Source organism: Ipomoea nil, unplaced genomic scaffold, assembly GCF_001879475.1.
Source record: "Ipomoea nil cultivar Tokyo-kokei standard unplaced genomic scaffold, Asagao_1.1 scaffold0980, whole genome shotgun sequence".
Classification (NCBI taxonomy): domain Eukaryota; kingdom Viridiplantae; phylum Streptophyta; class Magnoliopsida; order Solanales; family Convolvulaceae; genus Ipomoea; species Ipomoea nil.
In genome coordinates, this window is record NW_017617408.1 from 450,332 (window position 1) to 475,437 (window position 25,106).

The window sequence follows — 25,106 nt, forward strand, 5'->3', positions numbered from 1 at the left end:
CTCTCTTTCACGGAACGTCATTCTAATATTATATTTCCGGTAACATTATTACCGTCAGGTACAAAGAATATTCTCCAACTAAAAATTAATTAAGAAAGCAAACATTATATTGTATATAACTCCTCAGGAACATAACCTTACTTCAAATTAAAGTAGTCGTTAAATATAAAAAGTTCTACCTTTCTATATAAAAAAAAAAAATCTTAAAAAAAGAAAAAAGAAAGAGAGAGATTGTTATAAAACGAGTAATAATGTAATACCATATAGAAATAAGATCACAAAAATAATTACGAAAAATGTTGAAAATGGCTTTTGAACCATGCATGCAAATTATGATATTACACTATTGTAACGTTTTATCTATTACTATTATTATAACATCATCTTGAGATAGGTTCACTAGGATAGCCTAATAACTTAAAAGGTAATGTTTTTGTCTTAAATATATGATTTTGTCAATTAATTTATGACAGGTCAACAAATTATTCTTTCAATTTTAAGCTAGCAATAATATGAAAGATTGTAAAATGTGTAAAAAGCCACATCATATCAATCTATATTTGGTACAAATAATACTTTCCAACTAAAAATTAATTAAGAAAGGAAACATTATATTATATTATATTGTATATAACTCCTTAAGAAATATAACCTTTTCTCCTAAAGAAATATAATATCAAGGGAGCTCTGATCTGCAGGGTGATGGCGTCACCATTATTGTTAGCTTTCATAATCTTTATTGTAATTCTTGAAACTCCGGCGACGGCGAATAGTCGCCGGAAACTTATTATTGATGAGGTTTATAGTAGAGAGGAGCTTGTGGAAATGGCTGGCTATGGTGAAGACAAGATCTCCACCGTTCTGATTGAAGGTAAAGTTGTTTGTCAGACTTGCAGCGACGGCGATCAAAGCCCGTCTCTTCATCCCATCCCAGGTTCGTATAGTAAGAATTGAATTAAATTCAGTTAGTTCATCAAGTTTCAATGTTGTACATGCATTGTTTGATCATTAATATTTCATTCTTTGATTTATTCGAATGTGTGCTTTGGATGAAGCTATTATTGTGATCTTAGTCATAAAAAAATTACAAAGAGAATTTTCTGTAATTGATTGGTTCAAACAAACAAAAAAAAAAAATAATAATAAACAGCTCTCACAAGAGTAAACTTTGTGGTTACTGAGTCATCTTGACTTAGGTTGCCTCAAATGACTGCGGTAAAAATCATGTCTAGGCGCTATTCAACTGTGGTGAGTTTCCATTTAGGCCCCTAACTCGGCCGAATTATTATTATTATTATTATTATTATTATTATTATTATTATTTTGTAATTCTAGAGTCATGTGTAATAATTTTTTATTTGTCTGTGTGTGTTACATGGGAGACTAGGGTGAAGGTGGGAATTTAATTTCCACAGAACACATGGGGTCTGGTGGGGCTTCAGTGATAAAAAAACAATAAACAGCTCCTACAAGAGTAAACTTTGTGATTACAACTTGATTTGGATTACCCCAAATCACTACTGTAAAATCGCGCCTAGGCGCCGCCCAACCGTGACGAGTTTCCATTTGATTTTTACAGAACACATGGGGTCAGGTGGGACTTCAGTGATATGATTAAGGGTCATTCTGGAAGTCCCACCTCTAGCGACAAGGTAGGTCTGACATGGGCATCTAGTGGGGGTTTGATTCGATCCCCATTGACGAAATAACGGGGTCTCATGGGAGATTCAAAACCTAAAAAATTGATTAGACCGAGGTACAAAATGAATGAGTAATATATGTATATATATATGTACGTATATGCAGGTGCATCAGTGGGTATTTTGTGCAGCAGAAGTGGAAGAAGAGCATCATATCCATCTTCATGGGTAAAAGGCTTCACAGATGAAGACGGCGACTTCCTCATAGATCTCCCTTCTCATCTTCATGCAATCCCAAATTTGGAAAATACATGCCTAGTTAGGGTTCTTCATCTCCCAAAGGCCTCAATTTGCACCCAACATCACTACTACTCAAGTAGGGCACCAAAACACAAAGGAATTCAACTGATTGGAGTTGAAGAAGGCACCCGCACTTTCACAACTCACACCATACTCCTTACACCTAAATCTTGCAATCACAGATACACTGCACACACGCACACATATGTATATAATCACATTAATTTGTACAAATACTGATGAGTTATTTGGAAAAGATTAGAGATGTATAATTTAAAATAAATGAGTATATTAATAAAACAAAACATTTCCTAATATCGTAAGTCCCCGACAATGGTGCCAAAAACTTGATACTCAATTTGTAACTATACAATTTCGAATAGACAAATGTACCTATCGTTTATACTTTATAATTATAGAGTTGTGAGTAACGAGTGTCGTATCACACATGGACTACAAGTATTAGTACTATTTGTTGTTCTATTATGTTGCATTTGGTAAAATGTGTAATAGAGTTTGGGAAAAAAGGAAAAATAAAAATAAAAGCAAGCAAACAAAGTCAAGTAGGTTTGAGAGAATTAATTAATGTGAAAATTGTACTTTGATCTATTGATCCCATAGAATATCATTGATTATAAAATATGATTGATGCCATTCTATTTTCTATGGCTGCATTCAACTACTTCCGATTGTGTGGGATCTACATAACCTAAGAATATCTCTATCTCAATGATAATGCATCATCAAAAATCTAATAAGCATGCAATTCAATTATGCAATTATTGGTTGAAGTCCCCAAAAGTGTCTTGAACGTTTCTTGAAGTTTATGGTTCAAAAGTACTCCAAAAGATCACAAAATGGGCTTAAATACTCATTCCCGCATCCTACATAGATTGTGACATGACCATGGCACGGGGTGTGTCTAATCGTTATATTCTACACCACGGCGCACATAGCACTGTGCGCCGCGCGCCTCCCAAAACGACGTCGTTTTGGGGTAGTGTTGGGAAGCGCGGTAGGAAGTTGCTGAGATTATGTGTATTTGTTCACAACGTTATGTGTATTGGTTCATACAGTTATGTGTATTTTTTATACAATTATGTACATTCTTTTTATATAATTATGTACATCCGAATCATGAAAATTTGTGTGTATTATGTTAAGAGTTGATGTGTATTATGTTAAAAGTTTATGTTTATTATATATTATGTTAGATTATGTGTATTATCTTTTAAAAAGAGTATGTATATTTTGTTATATAATTATATACATTCATGTATAACATTATGTGTATTCTAGTATAACATTATGTACATTCTTGAACAGCGGGTTTTTTTTTTAAGAAAAAACTACTGCCATTCACTGGGGCGGGAAATTTAAAAAAAAAAAAAATTAAAACGACGTCGTTTTGCATCTGGGCGCATAGTGCAACGTGTGCCGTGGTGTAGGATATAAATTGCCGGGTGTGTCATGGCCGCATCAAAATTCGCAAGAAAAGTCACTCAGGTGACATGTGGCTTGTCATCGCCGAGTCACTTGGCGCATCAAACTTCAGGCTTAGTTTTGAACATTTTCTGCTCTGAATTTGAGAAAACTTTGAACATGATAGTTGTAGGGAACTATTTTATCTTTTCAAGCCGCTTTGATTCGTCTAATTTGGATATCATTTGAGGGAGATATGATCAAAACACTATCAACATGTTACAGGACAGATTCTTCAGATCAGGACGTGTCCAAATGTTCTGATTTTCTGGTAATATATAATACATTTGAAATATCTTAAAGTGTTTAAGATGACTTTTATAGCTTTACATTGACACATGAATCACCCAATTTGGACATCGTATGACAAATGTATGGCCAAAACACTCCATCATATTGCGAATTATCATCTTTTACCATTCTTACTTAGAAATTCCTAAAAATAAAATTATAAGGAATTAAGTACCGAATTCATGCAATCTAAACAAGAGATATAACAATTTGACATGAAATAGCTAATGGGAATAAGTGCCTTTGAGCACTTATCTTTACAAAAGACCAACATGTAGACATCTTCAATCATCACATGAAAGAATAATTTGTTAATTAAATTATGAACAATTTTTGTGAACCTAAATTGAATTCCAAAATAGGAAAAAGAATTTGAATTAAATCTTATGGTTATGGATGACGATAACATGCATATTAACAAACAAAAATTATATAACATAACTAAAATAAAGAATAAAAAAATGAAAGATATAATGTATCAAAAAAAGTTGAAATATAAAAAATTGAAGATAGTAGTGGGCGGGGATGGGCGGCTATCCCCTCCCCTTACTGTCATGTAATTATGTAAACCATTTTTTTCTTTGAAGAAAACTAGTAGGTGCACCCGCGCGATGCGCGGCTATATATAGTATGATATATATACAGTATAGAATATAGTTATAAGAGTTTAAAAAAATGTAAAATGAAAAATTGTGATTTTATTACACATTGATGAATATAGTAATTTTATTATACATTGTTGAATACTTCATTGTTGAAATAATGTGATGCATGGCTACCTATATAGTACATATTATATTACGTATAATAATATAATAATAATAAGAAACCTAGTATTTAAAAAATACTAAATTTTAAATAATAAATTGTTGAATGTTATTATACATTATTGAAGACTTCTTTGTACACAACATTTTTAGTCGTACTAAGACATGGTACACTTTCTCCGCAAATCAAAATTTTCAAACCCCTGGGGTTACTAACTCTTGAAACAGCTACGTATAGTTGTCCATGGTTAAAGACCGGTTTTTTCAACAACAACCCAACTTTAGCAAGCGTTTGTCCTTGACTTTTGTTGATTGTCATGGCATAGGATAGCATCAAAGGAAATTGCTTTCGTTGAAATTTGAAAGACAATCTTGGATCTGACGGTGTAAGTGACATCCTAGGAATCAATACTCTGGTTCCTGAATTTGTACCGCACATGATTTGGCCTTCCAACACATGGTCAGCCAACCTTGTAACAATCAACCTTGTACCGTTGCATAATCCTAGTGTGTGATCAATATTTCGCAATAGCATAACAGGTGATCCAACTGTCAATGTCAAAGCATGATTTGGTACTCCAGAACATCTCAAGGCATTCAAGAATTCAGGAGTGTGCAAATCCGATAACATGTCAACATTGGCATCTGACTTACACACAGAATCACAACTCAAGTATGTCTTACCCTCAGCCGGATTATGATCATTCATGTATTGGTTAACGGAATCTACCACATCCAATGTTGGAGCCAAAATTGCACTATGATTAAGATATGACAAATCGGCAATTCCCAGTCGGAAATAAGGGAAAGTGCTATCAACAATTGTAGCAATAGGTTCATCTTCGCACTTCAACAACAAATCTTCTGGAACAGTAATCTCGGACTCCCCATCAAGTTGACACCCAATAATTCCGTCACCTATATTAGCTATCCATTTTGCAAATTCCTCGATCTCCTTGCACTCGTTTTCTGAATGAACACTCTTCAAACGTAGATTCTTAGTCAACTTTAGGACTTTACAGGATTTCCAGAGATAGGATGAGCTAATGCTCGCTCGAACTATATCCGGTCTAGTACCCTTTGGAATGACTGGTAAAATTTGCCTGAAATCGCCCCCCAAAACAACTGTTTTACCACCGAATGTCATATCCGAACTCCTTGGATTTATGAAGCGCATCAAATCCCGCATAGTTCAATCAAGGGCTTCAAAGCAGAATTTATGTATCATTGGGGCTTCATCCCATATTATCAACTTTGTTTGCCCAAGAAGTTCCGCCAGTTCACTTCCGTTACGTATGTTGCATGTGGAATCTTCATTAATAGATATCGGTATAGCAAACCGAGAATGTGCCGTACTCCCACCAGGTAATAAAAGCGAAGCTATGCCGCTAGAAGCAACATTTAACACTATTTGACTCTTAGACCTTAATGCGGAAGAAAGTGCTCGCCACAAGAAAGTCTTACTGGTCCCTCCATAACCATAAACGAAGAATAATCCCCCTTCCTGGCAATCAACGTCAGTTAACACTTCATTGTATATTGCCTTTTGTTCGTCTGTTAACTGCCTTACCAATTCTTGATTCTCTTTCTCCTGTTTGCCACAATCCTATGCTAATTCTTCTTGAATAAACCTATTTGCAATAACGTTTAAGGCACCAAAATTTGCCGTTGGCATTTCAGGATAGTCCTTCAAACTCTTACCATGATTAGATAATAGCTTCTCAATCTCTACTAAAGCAAAGTTCATTTTGTGCGAATCGGTCAACACAAAATCTGCATAAATATATATTAAAATTTGGTGTTATAACACAACTACGTTAAACTTGACTTAATATTTTTTTAAAAATGTACGATTACCTCTGTTCTGCAGTTGTCTACAGACGTTGAATTGTGCATCGTCTGATAGATGTTGCCAAACAGCATGCCAAACTATTTCCGGTTTCCCCATGCAACTGCTCATTAGCAATGTCACAAACAATCTCCTCAATTGATCTACTGACGCCCAATGACTGGCTTCATCTATTGCATCAACATATTCGTTATCATCATCAACTAAACCCCTTGCATAACACGCATCTCGGAATGAGTCATATTGCACCCCATTTACAGTCCTAATATCTTCATAACTTTTAGGGCCCCGGATTTTGTTCAGCAAACACCTCAAATAGAAAATTTCACCAGTAGCTGGCGGAACATAGAATATACGTCATATTGAGAACCCTTTCTTTCGTGGCTACCATTTTCTAAGGTCTTTCTTCCAAACGAATCTTGTTGGCATCTCAACATAAGTAAGTTCTCTCGCATCGGGGCATGTTTTATTTGCTTCAAACCATTCCAAGAACATGCTCTGTGCTATCGTAGGTCTATTCACAATGTTCTCAACAGCATCATCATCTGCAAATATCACACTCTGTTGATTAGGAAGGTGAAAGCTTAACCTTTCCACTGAAGGCGCCTGAAGTTGTATATCAAAACCAAACAGACGCCAAACCGCTTCACACGGGGATATGTACCTACAGTCATAGTACATATTTATCTCATCTATTTCTTTTCCATTCTCGTCATCATTGCCTGTTTTGTAAAATTCGGCGGTTACCCGATCATAACCCTTGTTAACATACTTGAACAGGTACTTGATTGACCGTGACTGGTTGCACCACTCGACATTTATATGAGCCTTGTACTTGAGCAATAAATATCTATTGTGCGGTACCACATACCTGTTGTCCAAGGCGATCCCGTTCTTTGTAACTACACTGCCATTGTCTCTCCTTCTATATACCGGGTAACCATCGTCATCAAATGTAGAACTCTCAACAAATCTCTTGGGAAAATGTTTAGAGCATCGCGCATTTACCATACATGGAGAATTGGTCCTCGCTTTTCCACATGGACCATGCATCATAAATTCCTCTACCGCTTGGTAATACTCTGCATCTTTCTTTTCATCTGGAATCTCTGCGCAAATTTTGTTGTCTAGAATAAGAACTTGCCTAACTTCTTTACTTTTCTCCAAAAAAAGTAATATATGAACATGCGAAAGACCTCGCTTTTGAAACTCAATTGTATATATGACTGCAACAACATAGACATAAACATCATAAGGTTAAGTAATTACATAAAATTGTAACAAAATTGATTTAAAATAAAAGGACAAATATTACCTCCAGCCACAGGGCCAAATAGTTTATTCTTTCGACAATCAGCTATCAAAGCATCCAACTTAATCTTGAATAACCGGCAAATTATGTCCGGCCGATCTTCTGGCTTCAACCTTTGATCTTTTAAAAAGCGTTGCACCTCAGGCCACTTCGGATTGCATGTAAAGGTTATAAATAAATCTGGGTATCCAATCCACCTACATATTGCCATTGCATCTTGGTAGTTTTGTATCATGTATCTAGTACCACCCGTAAAACTTGAAGGTAGTATTATTCTACGACCTTGGGCTGCAGGGCTTAATTCACCCCTTGTCAAAGCATCAGTCAATCCACTATAACTCTCACACCTTAGGCTTTTTTGGTGTGTCCTTATATAAATTAGTCTTCCAGACTCAACCATTGTGTAGCCATCTACAACAAACTGTTGGAACAACCGCTTTGCAAATAATATGGTACTCGAAGCTGACTGTCTAGACTGTATGCGGTAGCAAAAAAACTCCCTGGGACTAATCCTCTGTCTACCACCTGAAGAGCGCTTGCCTACTACGTCCGCGAACGCAATGTCCTCCCGATAACCGTCTTCGCCATATGGAAACAAAATAGGGTATTGCAGTGGTAAGTATGAAGGATTTAATTCACTTATCCTCTGTAGGTGGCCACCCTTCGATTGAACAATAATATCACGCTCTCCAATACTGGTATCCAGATCTCCCACAATTAAAGCTGCTACTTCAGAAACTTGAGGCAGATTATATGTCCTCGCATCTCTAGTTCTTTTTCCCAACAACTTTATTTTGACTTCGGCGCATGGATTAATATCCAACTCAGACATAGCCATCCGAAAAGACTTAACCAAAACATTATTTTCATCGAGGTCTTTCTGAATGACATTCACTATTTCTACATGAATGTCATCTTGCTCACCACTACCCCTACAACAACATAAACTTAGCATTGATATTTATTTAGATAAAAAATAGTATTTAATGTGTAATTACGCAAACTTGTTTACCTCACAACATTTATACGGTTGATCTTTTCATTTGCCGTGTCGTATATGTATAACTGGGCAAAATGAGGTTCTTTGCCTTGTTCTGGAAGTAGAGTGCCCATTAGGTGATAGTTTTGACCACTTAATCGAAAAATTGGAGGTGCTCCCCCCTTGTTCACGTTCTTGTCAATTTTTCTTCCCATGGATGTGAAGCAGAACATGTTGTTGTAGGTCCTAATGTTGTGTAAAAATTCTTTTGATAATTCGTCATTGCCGAAAAAGAGATCAAATATACCTTTTGGTAGCAACTTATTATCCGGCAACTTGATCTTCCCATTGTTGCAACACAACATAAACAGTGGCGATGCTTTTGTTGACAAATTCTTCTTCCTTTCTTCAAACCAAAACAAAGCCCCACAATGGACGCATTTATTTGTTGCATCACCAAAATCGAAGTATTGACCTGAAACCAAATATATACAACATGAAATACTAATTGATATTTTATGCAGTTATAAAACAACTATACATACCATGTTGTGGACCAGAGGATGTCCCAATATCCGAGGTCTGCCTAACATCGATACTCGATATATTCGCATCTGAAATTAAAAATACATTTAAAAATGAATTTTAATAGTGAAAGATCGACCATATGTACTTTACTTATAGTTGTTTCAAAAACCAGGATAGTATCTTATTACCAGCTAAGTTGTGATTTGGTGCATCGATCATTGTATGGTTACATTCATCCTCAAAGGCAGATAGCAAGTCTCTTGTTGTTACATGGTCTTCGACAATTGCATATCGATGCAGGATTTAGTTTATCTACAAAAACAAATGGCTGGCAATTGCTTGCACCTATCTATGTATTGGACGAACGTACTGTCCACATACGTAATATTAGACAAATTTAAAGTATAACAATATTTAAAGTCACAATTAATTTAAACCCCTACATTTTATGGGACTATAAAAAAAATAGTTGGTAGCACATAATAACAAAATAAATTATAGAAGTCTTAATATTATAAATTAAGTATGTAAACGCGAAAAACTTGAATTGTATATATTCAAAATTCAAAGTATCGGTTACAAGTAGTATGTATCAATCAAGAAGGGGTACAATCTCTGTATATGAGAAGTCCTCTGATTCTCTACTAGAAGTATGCTTATTAGAACTGTGCTGAATTCGGAATATGCCGAATTGGAAGTGTGCCGAGCTCAGGGTATGCTGAACTTGAAGTATGCCGAGTTCGGGAGTATGGCCGAACTGGAAGTATGCCGAGTTCCTTGTTGGAAGTGTGCTGAGTTCAGAGTATGCTGAACTGGAAGTATGCCGAGTTTGGGAGTATGCCGAATTCGGGAGTGTGCCGAATTGGAGTAGTTCCTTGCTAAAGGGCCTCCGGAGTTAGTAGCTTGTTCCTCAGTGAAGGGCTAATATGCAGCTTGATCTTCAAAGAAGGGCTTCCGGTGTTCAAGTGGCGTGTTCCTTAGCGCAATATACGCAGTATATATAACTGCGGGCGTGTTCCAGACGATGTCCCGACGAGATTTCGGCAGAGCTTCGATATGCAGATTTCCAGCTCCCATTCTTGAAAATGAAACCACTATTTATAGTGGTGAGTGTGAGGGAAAATCTCCAACCAACTCTTAATTCCTTATTTAATTTAGTTTCTTTAATTAAATTAAGGAATGTACCGGGACACCATTGTGTCCAGGTTCATGATTTCATTAAATTTCCAAATAATATAAAATATTCAAACTTCCCAAAATTATATAATCCACATATAATTTTGATGGGCCAAGACCAAGTCAAACCCACTAACTAGGCAACCCAATTCATCCAAGCAGCCTGGTCCAACTTGATTAAATATTTCATCATCTCAGGCCGAACAATCCAACATCCAATTACATTTAATTAAGTAATTAAACCAATTAAATATTTAATGGGCCATTTAATTAACCCAATTAAATAAATATTAGTCCAATTAGCCTAATTAAAGTAATTAATTTTATAATTAAATATTCACCACGGCCCAATAACATCATTCAAATTTTTGATGCTTACATATTGCCCCTTCGAGACTTGCTTGACGTGCCTTAAATGCAGAGGGAAGGTAGTCTCGAAATTAACCGTAATGGTCCAAGAATCTATATTTGTAGATAGCAATCCAATAAACTATATCTTGGTGGTAGAGTACCCAGCTTGATAACAGCCCAACAAAACCCATATCCAAAGTCCATAGTGTGTCCAACATCTCATTAAAGGCCCATTCCATTTTAGCCCATTTTTTAATCTTAATTTGTTTCGGCCAAAATTAATTTCCTACTAGAATTTAGAGCTTGAATGCCAGCCATGCACGAAACTTTCCAAGTCCTTCTCCTACGCGCGGATTTGCAAGCCGCTCACAATCCACCAATTAGTTTTTGAATCCTCATCACATTATAACTTGCACCACACAGTTCACAATCCGATTTGGATTAACAAACAGAATTGGAGTCCTAAGCATATCCAAACTCATAAGACCTCAAGACTCTGCATCTATAAATAGCTCCCAACAGGTTTACAGTTTTCCACACCACGGACTACAGCTACTGCCAGCAATTGACCTCACCAGCTGCATCTTGTTCTTCAGGTAATTTAATTTTTTACCATATATACTATCTTCTTGATTTTTCTTTCGATAGGAGAAGAAGAAAATCGAGGAATGTGAGGCATTGGATAGAAAACACCTGGAAATTGACTTTCTAAGGTGTATTTCACCATTGCTTGAACTCACCGTCGTCACCAACATTGGATCGGAGCTTCCTAGGAATTAATTTCCTGGGTTGTTTTCCACCATTGTTTGGGTCTGCCAGCCTTGGCTAGAAGCTTATAAGCGTTAGGGTCGAAACCCTCGGTACGTTTGGCGGGGAATATTTGGCCCACTTTATCACCACATTTCTCTTTGGATGATTTTGCTGCATCTGTTTTGAGTGTATCAATCATTGCAAGCGGGAATATGAGTTTTGTGTTGTGTTGATCTCCCTCTACAACTTGTTTTCCCTTTGACTTTGATTGGGAAGGTGGATCGTCATTGTTTCCCTCAATATCTTCAACAATAACTTGCCTTTTAATGTAGAACTTTGCATCTGCAAAGTAAGACTCAGCCTCTGTGAAAGGGCTTTCATCGGCGACAACCTTTTCAACTACGCCGTTCTTTTCAAACATGAGGCATTGATGCCAAGACGAGGGTACCACCCCATTTTCATGTATCCATGGCCTTCCAAGTAACAAGTTATAAGATGCCCTTGCATCTATGACGTGGCAGAGGACACCTGAACTCAGACTTCCAATTCTTAAGTCAAGTCTGATGATGCCGATTGCTCTTTGCCCTCCCTGGTTGAAGCCTTGTATCATTAGACGACTTTGGGCAAGCTTACTGTTCGACACAGGGGCATCGAGATTGAACAAGCAAAGATTGACGCCATAATGAAGATGCCTGAGCTGAGAAACCTTCATGAGCTTAAAAGCTTACAAGGGAAGTTGGCATACATCCGAAGGTTCATATCAAACCTAGCAGGAAGATGTCAACCTTTTAGTCGGTTGATGATAAAGGGCATCCCGTTCATATGGGACGAGGCATGCAAGAGCGCATTTGAGAGTATCCAGTCATACTTGATGAAGCCGCCTGTGCTAACCGCTCCTGTTCATGGTCGCCCGCTGATCCTTTATATCTCCGCCCAAGATTGTTCTGTGGGCGCCTTGCTTGCTCAAGAAAATAACAAAGGGAAGGAGAATGCTCTCTACTATCTTAGTAGAATGATGACCCCGAACGAGTTAAAGTACTCCCTAATTGAAAAGCTATGTTTGGCACTTGTGTTCGCCATCAAAAAACTTAAGCACTACTTTGAGGCTCATACAATCCGGCTTGTTTCCAAAGCGAACCCGGTGAAGTATGTTATGGCGAAGGTCGTGCTCTCTGACCGCCTTGCAAGGTGGTACTTATTGTTTAAAAAATTTGAAATCATCTATGTGCCGCAGAAGTCTGTCAAGGGGCAAGCCTTAGCCGATTTCTTAGCAGACCATCCAATACCTGCTGAATGGGAGTTGTCTAAAGATTTGCCTGATGAAGATGTGCTTGTCATTGAAATCCTACCCCCATGGAAGATGTACTTTGATGGAGCTTCGCATAGAGAGGGGGCAGGTGCTGGAGTTGTCTTCGTCACTCCGGAAGTCGAGGTGTTTCCATATTCATTCACCTTGACCGAGCAATGTTCAAACAACGTTGCTGAGTATCAAGCATTGATACTTGGGCTCGAAATAGCGGCTGACATGAAGCAACTAAGAATTAACATTTATGGAGATTCAAAGTTGATCACAAACCAAGTGTTGGGTCTATATGAAGTGAAAAAGGCGGAGTTAGTCCCATATAACAACTATGCAAAGATATTCATGCAATGTTTAGGGGACGTCACAATTGAACATGTACCGAGGAAAGAAAACAAGCAAGCTGACGCCTTAGCCGCATTGGCTTCAACTATTGCTCATCCTGCAGCCCGAATACAAGTATGTCAAAGGTGGGTGGTTCCACCAATCTTTAATGAAGACGGCTCATTTGATGAAACTGTTGAACTCCCTACTGCCTCAGTGTATAATATAGGCAAAGACGACTGGAGGCAACCGTTAATTGACTACCTCATTGATGGAAAGTTACCTGAAGATCCCCGTAAAAGGGTGGATATAAAGCGTCGAACTCCTCGCTTCATCTACTATAAAGAGACATTGTATCGTCGTTCCTTTGATGGAATATTTCTCCGATGTCTAGGGGAAGATGATGCTTTACAAGCTATGCAAGAAGCTCATTCTGGGGTTTGCGGTGCACATCAATCCGGTCCCAAGTTGCATTTCCACATTAAGCGAATGGGATATTATTGGCCTACAATGGTAAAGGATTGCATAGACTATGCTCGAAGGTGCCAAGCTTGTCAATATCATGCAAACTTTATTCATCAGCCACCAGAACCTCTACACCCAACAGTTGCATCTTGGCCATTTGATGCTTGGGGACTTGATGTGGTTGGCCCAATTACGCCTGAGTCATCTGCAGGGCACGCATATATACTAGCTGCCACCGACTACTTTTCAAAATGGGTTGAAGCCGTGGCATTGAAGGAGGTGAAGAAAGAAAATGTTGCAGACTTTCTCCGTGTCCACATCGTCTATCGATTTGGTATCCCACGATATATCTTAACAGATAACGGGAAACCCTTAGACAACAAGTTGATGGACAAGATCTGCAAGCTTTTTGACTTTAAGCAGCGAAACTCATCAGCTTACTGTGCAGCTGCGAATGGGCTTGCTGAAGCTTTTAACAAGACCCTATGCAATTTGTTGAAGAAAGTGGTTTCAAAATCGAAAAGGGACTGGCATGACAGAATGGAAGAAGCTTTGTGGGCGTATAGAACCACATACTGCACACCTACTCAAAGCACTCCATACTCTTTGGTGTATGGTGTAGAAGCGGTCTTGCCTCTAGAGCGCCAAATACCTTCCTTAAGGTTGGCCATACAGGAGGGTCTTACCGATGAAGAAAATGCTAAACTACGCTTGGCTGAGCTAGAAGCCTTGGATGAAAAACATCTGCAGGCGCAACAAAGCTTGGAGTGCTATCAAGCTCGCATGTCTAGAGCTTTTAATAAAAGGGTAAGGACCCGTTCCTTTCAAATTGGGGACAAAGTCCTAGCTGTTCGCACGCCCATCATCGTCACGAGAAAAACTGGTCACAAGTTCACTTCAAGGTGGGATGGTCCCTATGTGATTCTAGAAGTTTACACCGGTGGGGCTTACAAGTTGATTAGTGAAGATGGTTTGAAGATCGGTCCAATCAATGGAAGGTTCCTAAAGCTTTACCACCCTTAAACTTGGGGTGTCAACACAAGTCATGAAGATGTGATGAATGACTGATCCACCAAAAATGCAGCACGTGGTTAAACTGCTAATGCATCTCGCTTTGTCTATGGGTGGGCCCAAATCATAGACGCTCCTGGCCCGCATGAGTCTAAACTGTGGACGGCTCTACTTTGTAAAAAAAAAATCATTTGAACTACGTTTGACTTGATCTCCTTGATAGGAGTACGTAGGCAGCTTAGAATCAAATTATCTAAGTTCATTCATAACAAAAACAAATCCAATTCATGTTGCAAGAGTGGGTTATCGAAGCTGCCGCATATCCTTTAAGACTCAATGGCATGAGTCGAAACCGCCACATATCTTTCAAGATTCCTTGGCACGAGTTAAAACTGCCTCATGGTGGCCTTCAAGAAGTCATGATGCATACTGAGAGTGCTAGTTGCACGAAGCTCCACCTTCAAGTTTCCATCTCCCTAAAGTCGGGAGTATATCTGAATATTCCATGGTGCTAGTTGCACGAAGCTCCACCTTCAAGTATCCATCTCCTTAAAGTCGGGGGTACATATGAATATTCCACATGTCGTGGGCCGAACTGCAGATCCCATGTTTTGAGGGCTAAGTTTCAATATCAAAAGTCCAATTCTCCACTCAAAGTCATGGCTGGAAGGGATTCTTGGTATGGCACGTCTTTTCCAGTCTCATTGCTCGACAGTATGGGTCTCTTCTTTTGTTAGATCCCATTGTTCCTCAGAACAAGACCATTGTTCAAAAGTGGTTCTTGATATGTGAAGCTACATTATGAGTCAAGTCCAAAAGTTGTCCAAAATTTATAACACAAGGAAAAATTAAAGTTTTAATACCAAAATCATGTGGTCTAATGGTACTTGGGTTGGACTTCTATTTGAAAGGTTGTGAGTTCAAATCGCAATGGAGGCGTTATTGGTTCTTTGTGTTTTGCATACTACGTATATATATATATTATATGCGTGTGTGCATATATACCCACGCAATGTCATGCAAAGCAAATTAAATATATAATATATATGTTACACACACAGACAAAGTTAGTACATCATATATATATATACATATGTGTACATTCACGCAATAAAGCAGAGGCATGAGGATGGACTACACATTACATTATATACATATATATACATTGCAAGAGAAACAAGGATTATAATACATATATGTTGGCAAGCACATAAATGGCATGCAAGGTGATAAAGCAAAAATATTAAATATATATATACACGCACAAAAAGCTGTGACAATCACGTATATACACTGAAATACGCAAAGTGAAGAAAAAGACCTCCCAACCTGACATGTGGAAAAGGGCGAAGGCACATGGTTTTGTCAGATGAAAATTTCAAAACAGGCTACCATTATATAAGGTGGAGAGCTTCGACGCTGCAAGGTCGAAGACACAAGAAGGTGGTCTACGACGAAGAAGTGAAGAACTAAGATGTTTTGGGTTACCTCGGCAGCGTCGCCACATCGGAGTGCGAGGACATCAAGCCAAGACTCTCCGGCGGTGAGCTCGTCGAATGTTTCACGACGATAGCAGACGCAACAACTGTCCGGTGATGATGGCCGGCTAAGAGGTCCGAACAATGGGTCTCTCTTCGGTTGTCATTAAGCAGAAACAAAACAAAGTTTCTCTCTAAGTAGTGCGTTCTTCCTCATCAAGCACGTAGCTGCGTTCGAGGCGATGACGACGCCTTAACAGGCTTTCCTCTCCGTCAAGTCCTCCGGCGAACCCTTGGAACAAGTGATGGCATTAAAAATTTTTAGAGCGCAAAGCTCTATGAAGACTCATGGTTTATATTGAGTCTCTCCCTTCAGTAAGCTGGAACCTGGAAGAAAACATAAAAGTTTCGTTCGAAGCAGCGCAGGGTACTTTCTCGCCGAGCTCTAGCAAGTTGAGTCATAGCGTCCTTCAGCGTTGAGTCAGGTTGTGATTCTCTTTCTCAGAAGAGGTCGTAGAAGCCAACAATGGAGGACAGCTGTCCAAGAAAACTAATTCCCCATGACGGTGGCCGGCGACCGGCGGCGTGAACCCAAACAGTGGTTGAAGTGGTTGGCGTGATTTCATCTTCTCCGTCGCCAAGTGCGATGAGAATAGAGACGCACTGGTGGGAGACGTGCCCCGAAGCAACATCTTGAGGTGGTCTTGTGGCGCGTGCTCTTTCTCCCATGATGGTGGCCGGCAGTGGCCGATTACGTGGAGCCAACAATGGCGAAAGACAATTTCTCCGATGAGAATGGAGCAACACTCTGCGACGACCTTACGGCGGCGGCGACGTGCCGGAGCACATGCCCGGTGAGTACCCGGCTGCTTTCCTCTCCGATCATAGAAGACGCGCCGGAGCAACGTCTTGAGGCAACGTCCAGCAGTGGCCTTCCTCGATGATGGTGGCCGACGGTGAGAATTGACAGAAAACAATCGAAGAAAATTAATTCTCAAGTGTTTTCTGTCCAATGTCTCTCACGCGTTTCTTGTTGTTCTTCTCCAAGGACGGTGGTAAAGCAGCGACGACATGCCTGAACATGTGTTCGGCGACGTTCCAGCAACTCTCCGGCCCCAGTGATGGTGATCGGCGCGGAAAAGTTAATCTCCAAGCAGGTCCGATGTTTTGTAGTTATAAGTACGAGAAGACCCAAACAATGGTGGAAAACAACCTAGGAAATTAATTCCTAGGAAGCTCCGATCCAATGTTGGTGACGACGGTGAGTTCAAGCAATGGTGAAATACACCTTAGAAAGTCAATTTCCAGGTGTTTTCTATCCAATGCCTCACATTCCTCGATTTTCTTCTTCTCCTGTCGAAAGAAAAATCAAGAAGATAGTATATATGGTAAAAAATTAAATTACCTGAAGAACAAGATGCAGCTGGTGAGGTCAATTGCTGGCAGTAGCTGTAGTCCGTGGTGTGGAAAACTGTAAACCTGTTGGGAGCTATTTATAGATGCAGAGTCTTGAGGTCTTATGAGTTTGGATATGCTTAGGACTCCAATTCTGTTTGTTAATCCAAATCGGATTGTGAACTGTGTGGTGCAAGTTATAATGTGATGAGGATTCAAAAACTAATTGGTGGATTGTGAGCGGCTTGCAAATCCGCGCGTAGGAGAAGGACTTGGAAAGTTTCGTGCATGGCTGGCATTCAAGCTCTAAATTCTAGTAGGAAATTAATTTTGGCCGAAACAAATTAAGATTAAAAAATGGGCTAAAATGGAATGGGCCTTTAATGAGATGTTGGACACACTATGGACTTTGGATATGGGTTTTGTTGGGCTGTTATCAAGCTGGGTACTTTACCACCAAGATATAGTTTATTGGATTGCTATCTACAAATATAGATTCTTGGACCATTACGGTTAATTTCGAGACTACCTTCCCTCTGCATTTAAGGCACGTCAAGCAAGTCTCGAAGGGGCAATTTGTAAGCATAAAAAATTTGAATGATGTTATTGGGCCGTGGTGAATATTTAATTATAAAATTAATTACTTTAATTAGGCTAATTGGACTAATATTTATTTAATTGGGTTAATTAAATGGCTCATTAAATATTTAATTGGTTTAATTACTTAATTAAATGTAATTGGATGTTGGATTGTTCGGCCCGAGATGATGAAATATTTAATCAAGTTGGACCAGGCTGCTTAGATGAATTGGGTTGCCTAGTTAGTGGGTTTGACTTGGTCTTGGCCCATCAAAATTATATGTGGATTATATAATTTTGGGAAGTTTGAATATTTGATATTATTTGGAAATTTAATGAAATCATGAACCTGGACACAATGGTGTCCCGGTACATTCCTTAATTTAATTAAAGAAACTAAATTAAATAAGGAATTAAGAGTTGATTGGAGATTTTCCCTCACACTCACCACTATAAATAGTGGTTTCATTTTCAAGAATGGGAGCTGGAAATCTGCATATCGAAGCTCTGCCGAAATCTCGCCGGGACATCGTCTGGAACACGCCCGCAGTTATATATACTGCGTATATTGCGCTAAGGAACACGCCACTTGAACACCGGAAGCCCTTCTTTGAAGATCAAGCTGCATATTAGCCCTTCACTGAGGAACAAGCTACTAACTCCGGAGGCCCTTTAGCAAGGAACTACTCCAATTCGGCACACTCCCGAATTCGGCATACTTCCAGTTCGGCATACTCCCGAACTCGGCATACTTCCAGTTCAGCATACTCTGAACTCAGCACACTTCCAACAAGGAACTCGGCATACTTCTAGTTCAGCCATACTCCCGAACTCGGCATACTTCAAGTTCAGCATACCCTGAGCTCGGCACACTTCCAATTCGGCATATTCCGAATTCAGCACAGTTCTAATAAGCATACTTCTAGTAGAGAATCAGAGGACTTCTCATATACAGAGATTGTACCCCTTCTTGATTGATACATACTACTTGTAACCGATACTTTGAATTTTGAATATATACAATTCAAGTTTTTCGCGTTTACATATTTGGGCACGCCCAGTGGGACAGCTCTGCCTCTCATCTCTCTACTACTTCCATACCTCTCCCTACGCATCCAATGGCATCGAACAATCCCATGTTCAGCAGGACCTATGCCCAAGCTACCAAGTCCAAGTCTACGCCTGTAGCTAGCTCTGGCACTACCCAGAAAACGCAAGGTCCGCTGACAAGGAATCGCGCAAAAGATTTGGATGTCCAAGTGCCTGAACCTCAGTCCATGGCACGACGTGTGGTTCGACGGCTCGACAAGGCCCCTGCTGCCTCAAAGGCAATTGCTTTTGCTGGAAGTCCACCCTCGCCCAAGGGAGCTATCGATGGTGGTAGTCCAACTTCTATGCAAGGGAACGCTAGTAGCGGGAGCACTTCCCCCGTAACTCCGCCACATCCATTATGGAAGGCTGCACCTGAGTGGTCGCATGTCTACAACGTCTTGCCGGCCATGGCGACAAACACAGAGTTTGTGGAGGAGCAATTAGCTAGAATTGCTAAGTCTCTGGAAGGAATGGCTGTCACTCTCCAAAATCAAGAGAAACGGCTTAACACCCTCGATAATAGGGTAGGAAGCATCATGGAAGAGCAAGGAAGCCGTGTTCCAGGAAAGCAACCTGAAGGGCAAGAAGAGGTTGGTCAGCAATCACCACCACCTCATGTTAGCCATGTGGTAGGAGAAGCTGCTTCCCACTTACCTGCAACTGAGAAAACTATTCCAGTTACCGAAGGCATGATACTAGTGGATCAGTTGAAGGACTACATAATGGGGGCCATCAAAGGCAAGTTGGATGAAGGCCAACCTTCATATTCCTATGCTAAGCCCTACACACAAAGAATTGAGGAGTTGAAAATGCCCTACGGCTATCAACCTCCTAAGTTCCAGCAATTCGATGGCAAAGGAAATCCCCGACAGCACATTGCCCACTTTGTGGAAACATGCAATGATGCAGGGACTTATGGCGATCTATTGGTAAAGCAGTTTGTCCGTTCATTAAAGGGAACTGCGTTTGATTGGTACACTGACCTCGCGCCCGGCTGCATTGATAGCTGGCATGATATGGAACGTGAGTTCTTAACTCGTTTCTATAGCACAAGGAGAACGGTCAGCTTCTTGGAACTCACCACTACTCGCCAATGGAAGGGTGAACGCGCCGGTACCTACATCGAAAGGTGGAGGGGACTATGCCTCAATTGCAAAGAAAGAATATCCCAAAGTTCTGCAATTGAGATGTGCATCCAAGGAATGCACTTTGAACTCTCCTATATCCTACAAGGGATTAAGCCAAAGTCCTTTGAGGAGTTATCCAGTCGTGCTCACGACATGGAATTGAGCATCGAAGCCAGCGGAGGGCTCAACATATTGAACTTTCCTAGCTCCTCCAATGCGCCTGGAAAACAAGAAGTTAAAAAGTGGAACAAACCTTTTCCAAAGCAGGAAAAGAAAGAAGTGATGAATGTGAAGGCTACTCCTATGACAGTCTTCACTAAGGCAACTGAAAGGCCTAGGCCAAGACCATTTTCTGGCCCGTCAAGGGGTGGTAGAAGGCCGACAATTGAAGAAAGGCAGGAGAAGACTTATCCTTTCATGGATTCCGATGTATCTCCCATGTTTGATGAGCTACTCAAACTTAGACTCATTGAGTTGCCAGAAATGAAACGTCCTGAGGAAGCTTCAAGGGTGGATGATCCACACTATTGCAAGTACCATCGTCTTCTTGGTCATCCGATTGAGAAGTGTTTTATCTTCAAAGATAAAGTAATGGCACTGGCCAGAGATGGAAAAATCGAGCTTGCCGATGCCAAAGCAAGCTCAAATCAAATCTCGATTACACCCGGACGGTTCGCTCCGCTGTGTACTGAAAAGGAAGATGGGAAACAACGGAAACGTCCACTCCCCTTCATTGTTAAGCACGCTGTCGGTCAAAGTTCAGAACCGCAGCGGAATGATAACGCATTCGAAGGTAAATGGGTGATTGTCACTCATAGAAAGAAGAAATTCGAGCCTGTGAAGCATCAAAAGCACATAGTGAAAAGTTGGGTTGAGAAAACCTCAAAAAATACCCATGCCCGCAAATCAAAGACGAAGGGACATGTCAAACAACCACGTGCACTAGTTCCTTTGGCTCAATATATGCCAAAGGGATTTGATCTTCAAGGGGCAGGCACTTCTAGCTCCTGCCTAAATACGAATGACAAGCCAGAAGACGGAGGGGAATGTTCATCTCCTAAACACATTGGGGATGAGGAAGTGCTAATGCATAAGGCTACTTCCTACTCCACAGAAATTACCTTCAAGAATGAAGACTTGTTACTTGGAGGCACGCCACACAATCGCCCACTATTTGTTGAAGGCTATAACCGTGGGCAAAGGCTTAAAAGAATTATGGTTGATCAAGGCTCGGCTGTCAACATCCTATCCCTCCGAGCTGTGAAGGACCTTGGTATATCTACAGACGAGCTTGCCCAAAGTCGTCTAATGATACAAGGCTTCAACCAAGGAGGGCAAAGAGCAATCGACATCATCAGACTTGACTTAAGAATTGGAAGTCTGAGTTCAGGTGTCCTCTGCCATGTCAAAGATGCAAGGACATCTTATAACTTGTTACTTGGAAGGCCATGGATACATGAAAATGGGGTGGTACCCTCGTCTTGGCATCAATTCCTCATGTTTGAAAAGAACGGCGTAGTTGAAAAGGTTGTCGCCGATGAAAACCCTTTCACAGAGGCTGAGTCTTACTTTGCAGATGCAAAGTTCTACATTAAAAGGCAAGTTATTGTTGAAGATATTGAGGGAAACAATGACGATCCACCTTCCCAATCAAAGTCAAAGGGAAAACAAATTGTAGAGAGCGATCAACACAACACAAAACTCATATTCCCGCTTGCAAGGATTGATACACTCAAAACAGATGCAGCAAAATCATCCAAAGAGAAATGTGGTGATAAAGTGGGCCAAATATTCCCCGCCAAACGTACCGAGGGTTTCGACCCTAACGCTTATAAGCTTCTAGCCAAGGCTGGCTATAACCCCAACGAGCCACAGAAGTTGGGAAAGCTTATCCCAGAAGCCGGTGGTAAAGGCAAGGCAAGTCACCAAGAACCTCAAACTCGCAAAGGGTTGGGCTATGTTCCCCCTAAACCAATGCGAATTCTTATAAACAGGGCTGCAAGTAATTGTATCTCCGCGGAGGGAAGCGAGTATGACCCAAAACTCATTCCTACCAAATTATAATGGGCAAGACAAAAAAAAGTCAGTCTTCGACCGAATCGGTAAGGCGGACTCTCGACGCTCAGTCTTTGATAGACTGGGGTCAAGTTCTAAAGCCTTAAAGAGAAAGTCAATGCATGATCGACTCGGAGTTGTCCAAGTTGTTAAAGACAGTGCCAATGTTCCTGCTGAAGTGGAACCTCCCAAAAGGCTTAGATGCGTGATTCCTTCTCGGATGAGACGAGAAACATATATTCATGTTTCATGCGGTGAAGTGTTGAAAGTCCAACCGAAGACCATTGTACACACTCGCGTACATAAAGAAGAAAATGAGGAAAGCGTAGGCTCAAGTGATGACGTACCACCAACTACTCAGGAAGAGGTGGCATCGTCGTTCCATATCACGTTATGTGATGAAACCCCGATTGAGGGGGAAGATGCAGAAGATGAACCCCATGAGTTAGAAGAAGGGGTACGAGCCGCGGTGGACGAATTAAAAGAAGTTGATCTGGCAACGCCTGAAAATCCTCGTCCTATCTTCATTAGCGCACTCCTATCTGACGAAGATGAAGAAATCTATGTCACATTGCTGAAAGAATATATTGATGTCTTTGCATGGACATACAAGGAGATGCCAGGGTTAGACCCAAAGGTAGCTGTGCACCGCTTAGCAGTGAAGAAGGGGTGTCGCCCGGTTAAGCAAGCTCAACGACGCTTCCGCCCCAAGCTCATTCCCTCGATTGAAACAGAAGTTAATAAGCTTATTGAGGCTGGCTTCATTCGTGAAGTTAAATATCCAACCTGGATATCCAGTATTGTGCCTGTGCACAAGAAGAATGGCCAGATCCGCGTCTGCGTAGATTTTCGGGACCTCAATATGGCATGTCCGAAAGATGACTTCCCGCTTCCTATCACGGAGTTAATGATAGATGTCGTGACTGGGCATGAGATCCTGTCATTCATGGACGGCTCCTCCGGTTACAATCAAATCCGCATGGCGTCGGAAGATGAAGACCTAACTGCATTCCGAACGCCGAAAGACATTTACTGTTACAAAGTAATGCCCTTTGGTTTGAAAAATGCAGGTGCTACATACCAACGGGCTATGCAGACAATATTTGATGATATGCTGCACAAAATGGTTGAATGCTATGTAGACGACCTAGTTGTGAAGTCAAAATGGCATACAAATCACTTGGTGCATTTAAGGCAAGTCTTCGACCGCCTACGGAAGTTTCAACTCAAAATGAATCCCGTGAAATGTGCTTTTGGGGTTGCTGCTGGAAAGTTCCTCGGGTTTACTGTTCGACACAGGGGCATCGAGATCGAGCAAGCAAAAATCGATGCCATAATGAAGATGCCTGAGCCAAGAAACCTTCATGAGCTTAAAAGTTTACAAGGGAAGTTGGCTTACATCCGAAGGTTCATATCAAACCTAGCGGGAAGATGTCAACCTTTTAGTCGATTGATGAAAAAGGGCATCCCATTCATATGGGATGAGGCATGCAAGAACGGATTTGATAGTATCAAGTCATACTTGATGAAGCCGCCCGTGTTAACTGCTCCTGTTCATGGTCGCCCGCTGATCCTTTATATCTCCGCCCAGGATTATTCTGTGGGCGCCTTGCTTGCTCAGGAAAATGACAAGGGGAAGGAGAATGCTCTCTACTATCTTAGTAGAATGATGACCCCAAACGAGTTAAAGTACTCCCCAATTGAAAAGCTATGTTTGGCACTTGTGTTCGCCATCAAAAAACTTAAGCACTACTTTGAGGCTCATACAATCCGGCTTGTTTCCAAAGCGAACCCGGTGAAGTATGTTATGGCGAAGGTCGTGCTCTCTGACCGCCTTGCAAGGTGGTACTTATTGGTCCAACAATTTGAAATCATCTATGTGCCGCAAAAGTCTGTCAAGGGGCAAGCCTTGGCCGATTTCCTAGCAGACCACCCAATACCTGCTGAGTGGGAGTTGTCTGACGATTTGCCCGATGAAGATGTGCTTGTCATTGAAATACTACCCCCATGGAAGATGTACTTTGATGGAGCTTCACATAGAGAAGGGGCAGGTGCTGGAGTTGTCTTCATCACTCCAGAAGGTGAGGTGTTGCCATATTCATTTACCTTGACCGAGCAATGTTCAAACAACGTTGCTGAGTATCAAGCATTGATACTCGGGCTCGAAATAGCGGCTGACATGAAGCAACTGAGAATTAACATTTATGGAGATTCAAAGTTGATCATAAACCAAGTGTTGGGTTTATATGAAGTGAAAAAGGCGGAGTTAATCCCATATAACAACTATGCAAAGATACTAATGCAATGGTTAGGGGATGTCACAATTGAACATATACCAAGGAAAGAAAACAAGCAGGCTGACGCTTTAGCCGCATTGGCTTCGACTATTGCTCGTCTTGCAGCCCGAGTGCGAGTATGCCAAAAGTGGGTAGTTCCACCAATCTTCAATGAAGACGACTCAGTTGATGAAACTGTTGAACTCCCTACTGCCTCAGTTTATGATATTGGCAAAGGCGACTGGAGGCAACCGTTAATTGACTACCTCACTGATGGAAAGTTACCTGAAGATCCTCGTAAAAGGGTGGATATCAAGCGTCGAACTCCTCGCTTCATCTACTATAAAGAGACATTGTATCGTCGTTCCTTTGATGGAATATTTCTCCGATGTCTAGGGGAAGAGGAATCTTTACAAGCTATGCAAGAAGCTCATTCTGGGGTTTGCGGTGCACATCAATCCGGTCCCAAGTTACATTTCCACATTAAGTGAATGGGATATTATTGGCCTACAATGGTAAAGGATTGCATAGACTATGCTCGAAGGTGTCAAGCTTGTCAATATCATGCAAACTTTATTC

The 25,106-nt window shown here is 40.6% G+C and overlaps 3 protein-coding genes across 3 annotated transcripts; 1 reads left to right on the plus strand and 2 right to left on the minus strand.

Moving 5' to 3' along the window:
• Positions 1-3,880: 3,880 nt before the first annotated feature.
• Positions 3,881-5,669, minus strand: LOC109179749. Its single transcript, XM_019329245.1, has 2 exons — positions 4,951-5,669; positions 3,881-3,902 (listed from the first exon to the last, which is right to left on the minus strand). Exons 1-2 carry the CDS (start codon positions 5,667-5,669, stop codon positions 3,881-3,883), a joined length of 741 nt encoding a protein of 246 aa, XP_019184790.1.
• Positions 5,670-5,672: 3 nt separating this feature from the next.
• Positions 5,673-12,035, minus strand: LOC109179750. The gene is made up of 8 exons (XM_019329246.1): positions 11,573-12,035; positions 9,166-9,234; positions 8,654-9,095; positions 7,645-8,573; positions 6,718-7,555; positions 6,338-6,606; positions 6,147-6,253; positions 5,673-5,984 (listed from the first exon to the last, which is right to left on the minus strand). The coding sequence occupies exons 1-8, from the start codon at positions 12,033-12,035 to the stop codon at positions 5,673-5,675; spliced, it is 3,429 nt and encodes a 1,142-aa protein (XP_019184791.1).
• Positions 12,036-23,704: 11,669 nt separating this feature from the next.
• LOC109179751 lies at positions 23,705-25,018 on the plus strand. The gene has a single exon (XM_019329247.1). The coding sequence runs from the start codon at positions 23,705-23,707 to the stop codon at positions 25,016-25,018; it is 1,314 nt and encodes a 437-aa protein (XP_019184792.1).
• The last annotated feature ends 88 nt before the right edge of the window (positions 25,019-25,106 follow it).